Source organism: Lineus longissimus, chromosome 2, assembly GCF_910592395.1.
Source record: "Lineus longissimus chromosome 2, tnLinLong1.2, whole genome shotgun sequence".
NCBI lineage: Eukaryota > Metazoa > Nemertea > Pilidiophora > Heteronemertea > Lineidae > Lineus > Lineus longissimus.
This window is the reverse complement of record NC_088309.1, coordinates 24,835,159-24,848,748: the sequence shown is the minus strand read 5'-3', so window position 1 is coordinate 24,848,748 and position 13,590 is coordinate 24,835,159. Positions and strand designations below refer to the sequence as shown.

At 40.7% G+C, this 13,590-nt stretch overlaps 1 protein-coding gene across 1 annotated transcript; it reads right to left on the bottom strand.

Moving 5' to 3' along the window:
• Positions 1-7,150: 7,150 nt before the first annotated feature.
• LOC135483185 (dual specificity mitogen-activated protein kinase kinase 5-like) lies at positions 7,151-13,525 on the bottom strand. Its single transcript, XM_064763831.1, has 16 exons — positions 13,224-13,525; positions 12,889-12,937; positions 12,610-12,677; positions 12,433-12,502; positions 11,998-12,175; positions 11,685-11,801; positions 11,428-11,536; positions 11,113-11,305; positions 10,869-10,942; positions 10,501-10,551; positions 10,161-10,232; positions 9,816-9,851; positions 9,426-9,458; positions 9,106-9,167; positions 8,742-8,787; positions 7,151-8,425 (listed from the first exon to the last, which is right to left on the bottom strand). Exons 1-16 carry the CDS (start codon positions 13,320-13,322, stop codon positions 8,339-8,341), a joined length of 1,344 nt encoding a protein of 447 aa, XP_064619901.1. The 5' UTR covers positions 13,323-13,525; the 3' UTR covers positions 7,151-8,338.
• Between the last annotated feature and the right edge of the window lie 65 nt (positions 13,526-13,590).

Genomic DNA, 13,590 nt, shown 5'->3' with positions numbered 1-13,590 from the left:
AGCCCCTGTACATAGACAACCAAAAACTCACGACACTCTGGAAGAGCTTGGGATACGAACCACACCAAAAACTGAGACAACAGTTTTACTAGAGGTAGAACAACCGAGGACGCACGACACACCGGAGGACCTCGGTCTACAGAATTGGTTCTCAACAACTGTTGCCCCTGTACATGAACAACCAAAAACTCACGACACTCCGGAAGAACTCGGGATACGGACCACACAGAGACCGATGACACAGCCTACGACAGTTACATCAGAGGTGGAAGAAGGAATGGAAGGTGAGAGCGGGGCAAGGATCTCAATCGAACCAGAAGGTAAGGGCGAGGGGATCTTAGAAACGTTTGAGAATGATGTAGAACCAGAAAATGTGATTAAAGGCATCACGGAAACGACCAAGAAATATGTAGCAAAAGATGACCTTTCCGCGGATAGATCAGGACAATTCGTAAGAGTAAAACCAATTCCAGCGTCAGTCGCCTGCAAAAAGAATGAGAACATTTTCAAAATGTACTTCGATGGATGCAATATGTGTCGGTGCTTTGATATTGGTCAGTCGGTCTGTAACAGAAAGGCCTGTCCCGTAATTCCAAGAAGACAGCTACAGCCGCCCAATCTTCCGTCGGACCTCTGCAGAGCCGCGACTGATATTGGAAAGCAGTTCAAGGATGGCTGTAATAGTTGTTGGTGCAGGAATATCGGCCATGCACTCTGTACCCGACGAGATTGTCGTTAATTTCTTTGGCAATTGGAATTAAAGTGTCAAGAAATGTCAACTGATGTCAACTATGCAATGACCATGAATAGTGCAGAATAGACACATTTTGCGTGCAGGTTATTTTTAATTCGCGAATTTCGCGAGTAGGTCACGCTCGAGTGAGAATATTAATTTTGCCGCGAAAACCTATTGTCAGCTGGAATTTCATGCCATGTTGATCCACAAAGGCATTGCATCCAGCTAGGCCCAATGTCGTTCGCAGCTTTGAGTCCGCGTACATGTATACACGTAATTAGCACGTATCAAAATTAACAAACACAAACTCTAGACCGCTTGACATTTGCCTAATCAATGGCCTTGTGATAGGTTTAGCTACCCGACACATTGAGACATGTTGATGTTGACAGTTGATTTGAGTAAAACATTACTCGTACTGTTAGTGACACAGGTGTGTTCCATCCAGTCTTATTTAGGATAAACATGCATCATTTATAAATATTACTAACCGTATTCTATATGATTCGAGATGTAGACAAAAACTGCCGAGAACCTGTATATTCTTGTTGTCTTATTTCCTTTGGGGACGTTTAAGATCACATGCAGTTCCACCACGGTTAACGAGGACAGCAACATGTTATCATATTCTATAACGATCATTCGTAACTTTCATTTACTACAACGATGCCAGTAACATCCTTACTTGAGATATCGTTTTGTGTTCTTCGAGAATAGATAGTTCCCCGTCTGAATGTTGTCTTGATGCGACGACTGCATTACTGTCTTCGTGGTGACGTTTAGGTACATCAACCCACAGGAGATGGCACCACTCGATGCGCGAAATGTGTCCTCTGGTTCGTCATTCGACACAAAACAAAAATATCGTTATTAATCAACCAAAACGAAAGGTGACTGCGATCTCTTGGTTTTCAAGAAATGGTCGCCTATAGTTTCTCGTGTGCAGAAGCATGGTTGGCTTAATCAATTACAAATCGCTGATGACAAAAACTAATAGAAACAGCCGTCCCGTGTAACAACCACGCCGTCTGCACAGTGACTTCAGGGCCGGTGTAACATGTGAAGTAATATTTTGGTTGCTCCCAATATTTCAGCGTCTCTATTAGACAACTAGAGAGACCATGATTTTTCATACATACATGTAGGGGGAAACAGAGAAAATGACGCAATCCGTCTTTCAACTTTCCCGGGTTATCGACCTCACTATTTCGATCACATTTGTGGCACCCGGAGGCCTCTGGTAGTTGTTCCCATTGTGACTAGTCCGATAAAGATTCCTCCTGTGTTGGTCGACAATGACTGTTTCATTATTTGGATAATAAAATCTCTCCGGGCGATAAAATAATCTTGCATGAATATCCTCATATTCCGAGGCCAACAATAGCAAACATAGATTGTCCCGTCCGTTTCTATGATCGGAACATATTAGAGATGGTCAGACACCTGCTATTTTCGTAGATGCTGACCAGCGATTTTCGTCGCTGGGAGCCGTATCATGAAAAATTCCACCGGTGCACATGCTTCAATAACTTTGGGAGAAGAACGTCCAACCCTATTGTTGGATTTGAGAGAGTTGCGCTATGATTTGTTACTTGTTATTTGTTAACGACTATAAACATCAAATTCATTTCCCTCAGCCTTATGCTCCCATACTGCCAAGACAATAATTTTGTCGTACTCGGTCGACAGGGCCTGTTGAGATTACGGATGGCCGAATGAGTGTTTGAAAACCCGACACGAAACATAGACTACAATGTGAATAACGACATGCAATATTTCATACAACATTGATATTCTTTACAACGTTTACTTGACGCTTTCTATCGCTTGATCCGGTTCATCTGAGCTTTTCATGAAGTCTTTCACGGATGATTTGGGTATGAATCAGTCCTTCAGGCGACTCCATGGTCACGAGTAAAACTACAGAGCGATCCGCTGAAGACAAAACTGACGCATACTCCAAAGATTATTGGTAACTAATAAAGGTCGAATTAGTGGATTGATATCGGATGAGAACCATCTGAACCAATAAGGTAGGTGTCACAGTATACGGGTTCTGTTGCTTTTGTCACAAAGTATATAAAATGTCGTATTTTTTCAGGTACAAAGTACATGTACCGTGTGGACGATTTTTTTGAAAAGTTCCGATCGCTCCTCCAACTAAGTATAAAAGATGATTACCAATGTCGCATACATGTGTACAATGTATGACTTAGCACAGAACTTGATGACACCATTAGACCTTCGCCGTTCTTAAGGGTTTCGAAACTTGCCCTTAATGTTTGTAGCAATGTCTTGAATTGTGTCGTTATTACATGTACGTTTGCCACAGTGAATAGCCGGGCATTCCTGGTTAATTGTGACAACGAAGTTTGCAGTCTTTTTTAGCTAGCTCTCGCTCCACTCCCTGCAGTACAAGAGGGGAGTCTTCCTTATGATATTGTTGCTAGTCTATCTTGAATGGCATCATGCCCGAATGTGCTTCATGGTCAAGGGTTTCGGGTATGAGTACGTACCAAATTAGTCCCTGTCCGAATAATTGGGCGAAGGTTGTGCCGGGAGTATTATGTGCATGACGGGAACTACTGATGACACGACAGACCTTTGTACACGTAGTCCATACCTCGTTGTTTCGGTGGCGAAACCTGTCTATTGCTAGTATTATGAGACCGAAACCTTAACCTCTAGACCATGCAAGAAGGACCCTTGCTGAGGGACATGATGTACTCTGAATATGGGTTATTGTCTGGAAACCCCTTATTTAGGTTGGCGATTAACCATTTTTCATCTTGACCCTAAAATATTATTTTCCAGTCATTTATCACTCAGTTGAAGTACATAATGCTCACATAGAGTCACTTTCTCAACACGACATATATTGTAATTATAACGATCCCACGATATTCAAATTCGTCATGGTTTGTGTACGCTTTGTGATTGCTACGCCAGGTTGCCAACATACAGAAGATGACTATTAGCAAATAATAATTGATAGGCCGCTTGAGATTTTCTATTTGTTATTGTAAAAACTGTATTTAACATAAATGTAGAACATTTTAGGCCTTATACCATGGGTAGATTTGTCAAGGTTGGGCTTGTTTATACAAGTGAAAATCCTGGGACAGCATTTTACTCTGGATGTATAGCACCTTTGATATTATTAACTATCATCGATCTCTTAACTTTCTCTGCTTGAGGTGCGACAAGTCAACTCGGCTAGTATTCTGGTGTACGTGCGATGAAAATCTAATACCTGCACAGTGATACAACAAAGTACATGTAGGACTAATATATCAAAGGTTTTTGACTTCGCCGCTGCACAGAGTGCTGTAGAGTATAAGTTCCCTTGCCGGGAAGTTCAGAATGGTTGTTCTTACAAGCCTTCGCTGTTTCGCCACAGATGCAATCTTTCAAATTAACCAACAGGTAAATTGATATGGAGGCCTGGGATTACCCTGGAACTAATCAGCTAATTACATGTACTTCATCGAACATTGAACTCAATTATATAGACTAACTACATGTACATTTGTAGCAAAAGAGCTTCGGCCACAATGTCAATACCGTTACATATTTTGCGCAGATGACTGATCAAAAAATACATAGCCTAGTGGTTGATGAAAAAGCGGCGTCTATTTCTGCGAAAAGCGCTAAAAAATAGTCTAAAAGCTAGTCATCATATATATGTACATGTAGTCAGAGTAGGAAAAACAATCTCAAGCCCAAAATAAGGAGAAAATGTATTCTGTGTTTGTCTCATTTGCGTTTACGCTTTATTGGCATGAAAACTATCCGATTACATATCTGAAAGATAAAAATACTGTAATGTATATCGATAATCTTTATTTTCACACCTTGTGACAATAGGCAGGACTATATCCAATAAAAGTAAACTACAAGAACCGATACAAGGATGTGCAGCAAGAGCTGAGAAATATTGTTTGTTCATCACTTATTGTGATAGAGTTGGTTCATATTACATGTACAGTACATACGTATACGTGGTGGTATCGAGTATTTTTTTATTATGGCGAAGAGCGGTCAGGATATCAGGCAGGGAGACGACCAAAACCTCCAACTTGGTATGAATTCCTGAAACCACGGAACGCGACCTAAAAAGTAAAAAGAGATTATTGATGCAACATTCAAAAACACGATAGCCCTGAGAAAAACCTGTTTAATCCTTGGATTGATGTCAGACAATGACAAGCTGATAAACCTCAGGGGTAATGCTATAATGGTGTTAATAATATTCGTTGGCATACGTTAAGTTGGATAAATAAAATGAATCTCTCATGTTTGGTGAGATCAATAATTACGCCATTCACCGGGTGATATATAGCGCTGCAGCATTCGTTTGTCGATTGCTAAACACTGCTTGCGGTTTGGTTGTAAGGGTGAAATACTAGAATTTTCTAACAAAGGAGTTTTATAGTAGTGGTGTTGTATTTATGTGGATACACGGAGGCGTATGAATGATTTGTAATATTTTGAACTATCATTTGGATTAAACTTACCGAATTAAAAACATGTCTGTAGTCAACAAGATCATTATTGAGGTGAGATTTATCTTTGTAAATCACAGCTGTGACTTGGAACTCTCAATTTTTGTGAAGTTGTTTTTGTTTCACTATGTGGTTGTTGCAACAATATGCTCAGTAAAACATTCGACGGCTGAAGATATTTGAAGGTCAGGTTCGCGCATCTCGCAAAATATGAAAATTGAAGCCTTTTCCTATGACAACTTCAGGTCGTCCTGCTTACCCCCTCCCCACCATCTCCCCAGGTCGGGCAGGGTGTGACCATGCTTAAATGACATACTCCAGTCGCACAAGCCCGGCCGGTGCTCGGTGGACTGAGAGATGGGATCCCTCCATGACAACGCACCGTCCGGCGAGCGGAGGATGTGACGGACCATATAAAGTCAATAATAACGATTAGCTAGAACAATCAAGTTTAAACAGGTTGATTAAATATTTATTAGCGACATTAATGCACTGTCAGTGTGGTAGTCTCTATCGATTTCACCGACAGTGCAAACATGAATTCTTTTGATGGCATTTTAGGAAGGTGTTTCGCATGTTAATGAGCGCAGCAAAACACTCCTTAATAGTGCATGTATTTCTAGATACTCGTCAGCAGAATCATATCCATCCCTCACAGTACACTCTATCGAATTGACAGGAATACGGCGAATGGGCGGTATCACTGTCAATACTGTGAGCACTCGTGCTTAATGAACTTGCTAAATCTCTCTCAATGCTGTAATAATGGCTCTCTCTCCCCAGCGCAGAGGAAGATTACGCATCCAACTGATCTATGGAAAATCACTTCAATCGCCTTCACAAGGCTATCTCTCTCTATTAATCATATCTCCTTTTTCATTGCCAGAAAACCGACCCCGGAATGGACAAGTTACGTCGCCAATCACAGTTCCCTGGAGGAGGTCAGGAGAACGCCTTCAGCAAGTTTAGGAGGATGTCTCGGCTGGCATCGGTGGCGTTCTCCGTCGGACGCCGGCCGTCAGGCATGGGTCGTCCGAGCCTTTCCAGCAGAACCAGCGTGGGTCCTGGACATATTCAACTCGTAAAGCTGGAGAACACGTACCGACTAGAACCCCACAGGGAGGAGAAATTCAACCCTACTCGAGTCTCAAAGGTTATAAGTGAGACATTGGAGCGGTACTTGACGGGGGAGACTTATAATCCTACACTTTGTAGCCAAATGTCGCAGCAGCTTTCTGAGAGTATCCGGAATAAGGTGAAAGAGATTGGTTTCCCGCGGTATAAGTTGGTATGTAAGGTCATCATTGGGCAGAAGGCGGATCAGGGTATTGAGATGACTAGTAGGTGCTTGTGGAACGACGCGTTCGACACTTACGCCATGGGGGAATATGAGAATAAGGATTTGTTTGCCGTCGCGGTGGTATATGCGGTTTATTTCGAGTAGGAACGACGGGAAGTTAATACAAAGGAGGCGTAGAGAAGCATTCCTTAAACTTTCTTTTTAAAACTTCTGTGCAAGAAAGTTGGTTGTGACAGTGTCTCTTTACCACAAGTAACACATTCTACCGGCTGTACCATCGACATTCTGGGCGTATTGCGACCATGCGACAGAGTGAGACACAAATGTTAGTTTTATTAACTCTACAGCAGTTTTGGTGTTACTGTGAATAAGCTGCCATCTATACCACATCTGAATGTCTGAAGATAGAATCAATCGTGCTTTGGCGATTGGACTGGGGAGTTGAATAGCTCTGGAATCAGAACAGATCAGTAAGTCACATTCATTTACAGTCTTTCAGTGGGCAGTTATATCTTGGACCTCGAAAGAAATTGTCTTTTCTGGAAGAAGACTGTCCAGTATCCGTCCACCGACTTTACTTCGTTTTGTTTGTATAAAGGATCTATAAAATCTGTATATTTTTTGTGAATGTAGAATAATAAAGGGCTTTTGTGATTGGATATTTATTTTCTATGTCATGTCCCACGGAAGATGAACGGAGTCTTGAGGATAAACCGTCAGCCATCAAAATTAAATTGAATAGTAATGTGATCTCATCCCAGCCTTTAGGTTCCTTTATGTTGTGAATTTGTCTTCATAAGACAGATGATGAATACCACAGAATATCTAGCCTTGCAGGACTGTCATTATTAGGATGATTTGTTTGCGTTTCCACCCTTTATTATAGGAGAAACAGGATGCAAGGGTTTTCATTCCCACAGCGTGCAAAATACATGTAGACTGTTGTAAATTATGTTCATGGCGGAAACGACTCCGACTCAGGTTTCAGAAAATCAATACATATGTTCTACAACCAGATAGCCATGACATCGTGCCTATTCCTGACACGTGTTTGATGCCTTAAGACTCCTATATTGAACCTTACGATGCAGAAAAACAGTCAAAAGACAATTTAAAAATAGCATAATCATGGTGTTTATAACAATGAAAATACAAACCGCAAATCTTACTTCTGTACCAATGATTCACAGAATTAAGACTGCTTCCAGTTCCAAGTTCCAAGATCACATGCCCAGTTGGGTCGAAACAATTTAATCACTCTCAAACAATGGTCAAATATCTAACAAGATTAATCAGCCTTCAACTATAAATAGTCAACATGCATGAATTTTACAATCAAATTAATAGCCACAGCCGCTTGATGATTTTTATTCATGTGATCCAATAACTGCCACAATCTCATTCAAACATGTGTAAAACGGAGAAATTGTTTGACACCTTCATATTCAAAACTGAATCAAATATCCTCCCATAGCAGGACACTTCTCCCAAAAAGTGAGAGTGTGTTTTACTTTTGTGCATTTCAGATAAGATCCCGAGATCTACATGTGGTATGGGAGGATGGATCTTACATTTGGCACCATTTAACAAACCAATGTTGACCACCCCCCACCCCCTCCCTCTATGTTCACCATCGGAAAACTCCTCAGTGAATATGAACTTCAGATCCCCTGAAGGTTGATAAGCTTATCTTTAGCAGCAAAAGTTTCACATTCATAAAAGCACTTTGATAACACGTCCTTCAACTGTGTATCAATGAACATTCCAAGCTGACACATTTTCCATATCCCGTAGTTCCTAGCTTGGGGCTTGAAGTTTAGACTTTACCCACAATGCCACACTCTGCATATTGCCGTCATCGTTGTTGACTATGAAAGGATGCTCCTGAAACAAAGATAGCCGATACAGTATCAAACGAATTGAGGTCAAGAAGTCTTTGCTTCGAACCATGAACAGCCGTTGTAAAACTCTAGCCAGGTCTTCATTTACAAGTAGGTGTGTAGATGGAGACCTGTCAGAAGGGCTCAACTGATATTCTGATACAATTGAAAGATTTCAGGATGATTGCCTTCTTCTGGAGCTTATATCATACAATAAACCTGTACTATAACTTTTAGAGTAACCATCCCTAAAGACTGAAGTAAGGTAACCAAAGCCTAATGATGCGTAGTTTATGTTCTTAGAAAAAACAAAGCCTCACCATAAGAGTCTCTGGAGCTGGTCTAGAAAAGGGAGACTTCTGCATACTAAAAATAAGAGATTATACATGTATATTCAATATCCCACATGAGCTTGTGTGAAAAATGACTGCACTAATAAATAGTACAGAAGAAAATATCTAACCACTGAATGCACCCTCATTGTAGTGTTTGACTGAGCTGTCCATCATCTCCTGGCCTGGTCTCCCGTCTCTTTTTTCTATGATTCAACTTTCAGTACCCAATAAAGAACCTCACAATGTAATGAGGATCAGTTTTGTAAGTGAACAGGACAGATAAAGCCATACATGTGCTGATTTTATACACAATGGGATAGGGGAGTCCACCAGGGGTAAATCAACTCACCATTGTGCTGTGAAATGGACAAAGGCATCAGTGAAAATGCCTGTTGGAAGCTTGGGAGGGGACTGAAAGTAGAAAGCAGTACGATCACTTCGATTCCCTTTCAAAAATGTAAACATATTCAATGTTGCAGTACAGTACTTAAAATCATTGCAGGAGAAATCAACTACCACGTTATTCTATATGAAAGATGTACAGTGCAGTGTTCCAGGATTTCTCTTTAAAATTCTCATAGTTGATTGCCGGCTTCGTTAGTTAGGAAGATGATGATTTCACTGCAACAGTCGAATTGAAGGAGTGTACCGTGAAACAGTGAATCCTACCTCGGTGACAACTTTGTTAAGTAGTTCCATTGGCTGAAAAGGCGATGAGGCCAGTTATTAGAAAATCTTCAATTATAGAGACAAAATGGAATCATAGGAAGACTGCCGGTATCATCTTTTGGGTTCATATTCCAGAGTTCTCACAGCCACTCAGAATTATATTTTCTAATGCACAGGGCCACCAGTTTACTCAAGTAACTCGTCTCTCCAAAATTCTGGTTGTAATGAGGGACCAAGGGCAAAACTGAAACTTGCTTAGATATGAAGTCTGGTTATGAAGTCGACAGGATACATCTGCTTGCTCTTGGTCCACCAGAGTTGGGACTTCTGCCACCAATGTTGAGATCAAATCTGTAACCAAAGTACCAGTATGTACAGGCAAATACTTACTTTTCTATATTCATATGGAAATCGCCCAGTTGCCATCTGAAACGAAGAAGAACTCAGCTATGCAACAAACACAAATAGACCTGGAAGAATTTGAACATATTGGAAGTTTCTTTGGGCTTTTTACATCAAAAAGTTGTCGCACGAGGAATTGATCTGATCAACGCATACACAGAATAGACATAATTCTCATAATATCATGCACTGATCACAGATCTCGACCGACTTTTGGTGCCATGATCATGCCAGTTCTGGTCTAAGCAGCAGAATACTCAATACCGGCAACTAAATTACCACTAATCTTATTTATTATTCAACTGTATCACCGACAATGTACATTGCACTAACCTCAAACAGAGACACACCCAGGCTCCATACTTCGGAATGAACACTGTAGTCTTCTCCTTTCAGTCTTTCAGGCTGAAATGATGAGAACCTGACTTGACAAATACTTTACTGTGACTGAAAATATCTACATTGATGCTCAAATACACAAATGCACGGATCTGCAGGATTTTTCAAATGATATCAAGCCATCTCTCAACTACATGTAAGTTACAGAAAGAATCACTGTCACTGGTGTCGTATTCAGCCTTTGTAACATGAACGTGTATGTTTAGAGGTATTTGAGCAGATTGTGCTACTGAGCCAAATCCGAAGGCGGAAGCCCTTACAAAATTGTACTTACTGCCATGTATGAATTGGTTCCGACATAAGACTTGGCTATAGAATGCTCCAGCTGGAATGCAAGTAAAGAAGTGATCAATTTCGAGGCATGATCTACATGGTACATTGAGGTAGCACCTACACAAGAAGTCCAAATCCGATAATTCTAGTTCTCCTTTTAGACTTTCATTTGCACTAAAATAATCAGTACTGTAAACAGCTAGGTTAAACAAATCTAATAGGCCAAATATCCAAGGTCAGATTTCGGTTTTGTTGTCAGCTGTGTTAGACGACAAAATTTCCAAGTTTGTGAAGCAATAGGTCTTTGTTTTATATACTGGTATACCAATATGGCACAAGGACTACATTTTCAGGAAACACGAGACTTACCTGTACGCTGACACCAAAATCGCACAGTTTCACCTCACCAGAGGTATTGACAAGAATATTGGATGGTTTTACATCTGAAAAACAAGATAGGTGAATCACTGCTCCATTTTTGGAAAAAAAAGTCAAGCTCTGGAACAAATCGGCAAGGGACATGAGACATTACAATCACTATCACTGTTTCTGTGCTGAGGCAGATTAAACAGCTACCTGGTATGTTTCAATAAAGAACTTACTGAGCACTCACCACGATGCATGATTTTCTTCCCCCACAGATACTGCAGGCCTTTGACTACTGCCACAGCTATCCGCCCGAGAATGTGTTCAGGGATCTGGCCGTACTTGTCCAGGGAGCCTCCGTCCATGTACTCGGTACACATTAATATTCGACTCTCTATGAAAAATGCATGATGGAATCCTATAATCTGAGGGGAATTGCACTGAAAATAAATATAAAAAGTGTCAATTGATACATTTCTACATGTAAGTATAATGAGAATAAGTGTGAATACTTAAAAGAATACCGGGAAAACATAAAACGGCCTCTCGCGATCGCACCCACCTTATGTAAAATGTCTAACTCTGAGATGATTTGTTGTTGGACCTCCACACTTACATCCAACGCTATGACTTTCACTGCCATGAGCTTCCCTGTGGGACGATGAAGTGCTCTGGAATAGAAGAGATCAAATAATGCGTCTTGAAATTTTGTTTCAGAACTAGACCAGTAGAGGGAAAATGCAGCGATTGAAACTCTCTCAAGAATTTGCCCAAGGACAGTAGCTTAGTAATCTAAAAGAACGAATCATCCCAGCCTACCTATACACAGTTCCACCATTTCCCGTCCCTAGCACCTCCAGTAGGAGTAAATCATTGGCAGATGATATCGTCCCTTTGGCTAAAATATTTTGGATGTCCTCTATTGGTTTCTTGTCACTGAAAAATGAGAAGAGAGAAGGTTTGAATATGATGAACTTTTTTCATCTAATTCAAAAGGATATCCAAATTTGAAATGTCAATGATTGACAATGATATTGCCTCTATAGATCCAAGCAGTTACAGCTCTAAGGCCGTATCCATCAAGTTTCTCTTGCAGACGAGTTATCGTCTTGTAAATATTTACTACCTTTACCTTCTTATGATCATTGGCTCTTCTGGTGGCAGGGGATCCATCTCCATTGGAGGGGGGTCGTCTTCAACCACCATCACTGCTGATTGACTTTTTGAGTGGTGTTTTTTGGTGCCATTACTTGCTGAGTGAGTCTTGACTTTCAGATTGAACTTGTTCCTCATTCCAACTGTTTTTCCAACTGCAAAAGAAAGAGAAAGAAAATTTTGAATATTGGGCTTCTTTGGAGTGTACGCTAATGTACCCTAAAATTCCATTAGGGAGTTCCAAGAGGGTCTGTATTTTTCGCCAATTAATGTGCTGTAACCTCAGGGAGAGACGCTTATCAGTACTTTGACACATTTTCATTGGATTTCAGTGTAGCTCTACAAATTCATCACACAATTAAATGTTTCTTTTCAAAATAGAACAAATGAAAAGAAGCAGAAATAGATTTACCTCTTGGGAAAACTACTAGTGGTGGTGCCAGCTGGCCTCTGCTCAAACAGTCACTTAAAATGGTGCCATGCTGAAATAAATGTGGTGTAACTGTTGATGTAACATAACAATTCTGGTTATAATAATTGACATGGTCTTGGAATTCAGTGAAATGTTCGGAAGGAGGTTGCCACTTACAAATGACATCATTGCCTCCATATCTTCCTGGCTGCGAACAGTAATCCTGTCGCCATCTTCATCTTCATCTGCAAAACAATGCAATTTTAAAATGGACAGCAATCAAGAAAATATTGTAAACCTCGATTGTTTTGAACAACCCGATCAGATTCAGAAGCCTTTGGCAGGAAAAGCTATTGTTGATAAATCTGAGGCGTACTCCTTAAATCAGCCCACAATTTGCAAGTTTGAAAACAAAATTTGATAGCGCTTCCACAGGGATGAGTAAGTGATACTTACACTCAAATGCGGTCACTGCTGTCCCAGGTAACACTTGGGATATAACCTCCTAAAAAAGAACGACAGCAAATGTAAAATATTTGATGAGATTTTATGATTAAATAAAGCCTACAAATACGCGCAAGAGGATGGCTCTTGGAAACATGGCGTCTTTCAGTTGGTGTATACATTGCTGACGAGGGGGCTATTAAAATACATTAACTTATTTCAACATTGGTTGACAAAATGGCAAGTAGGCCCACTGCTCTACATGATTATGTACACAGAAATGCACATGGAAATGTACAGGGGCATGGATGGGAGTGATTGTGGAATATTTGAAACGTAAAACTGACCAAAGCATCTTTAAACGCCACCTGACAAGACTGCACGTTCCAATCCATATCATTCCCATCGTCAGTTGAAATTCGTATCACCCGCGGAATGCTATCCATCGCTGAGATTTGGCAGAAAATAAACAAAACTTCACATTTTTGGAGAAACCGGAAATGAAATTTTCGCCATCTTGGATGTCAGACACTGGAATTCAGACTACTGCAGCGCCATCTCCAGACAAAATGACGGAACAATTTATAGCTGTAAAACCGGACAGAAGACGTTTCGACTGCCCTCTCAATCATGTCAATGGACTCCTTGCGTGGATTAAAGATGGCTCGGGGATGGAATCGGTCATGCACAGCATGCTCTGGAACAACCCAGAAG

What these genes read in the sequence shown, in the direction of transcription:
- LOC135483185 (XM_064763831.1), bottom strand. Translation starts at nt 13,322, where the DNA reads ATGGATAGCATTCCGCGGGTGATACGAATTTCAACTGACGATGGGAAT. An exon ending in TGGCGTTTAAAGATGCTTTG is followed by an intron (nt 12,938 to 13,223) that starts GTCAGTTTTACG and finishes GTTCTTTTTTAG; the next exon opens with GAGGTTATATCCCAAGTGTT. An exon ending in GAACCAATTCATACATGGCA is followed by an intron (nt 10,233 to 10,500) that starts GTAAGTACAATT and finishes TCATCATTTCAG; the next exon opens with CCTGAAAGACTGAAAGGAGA.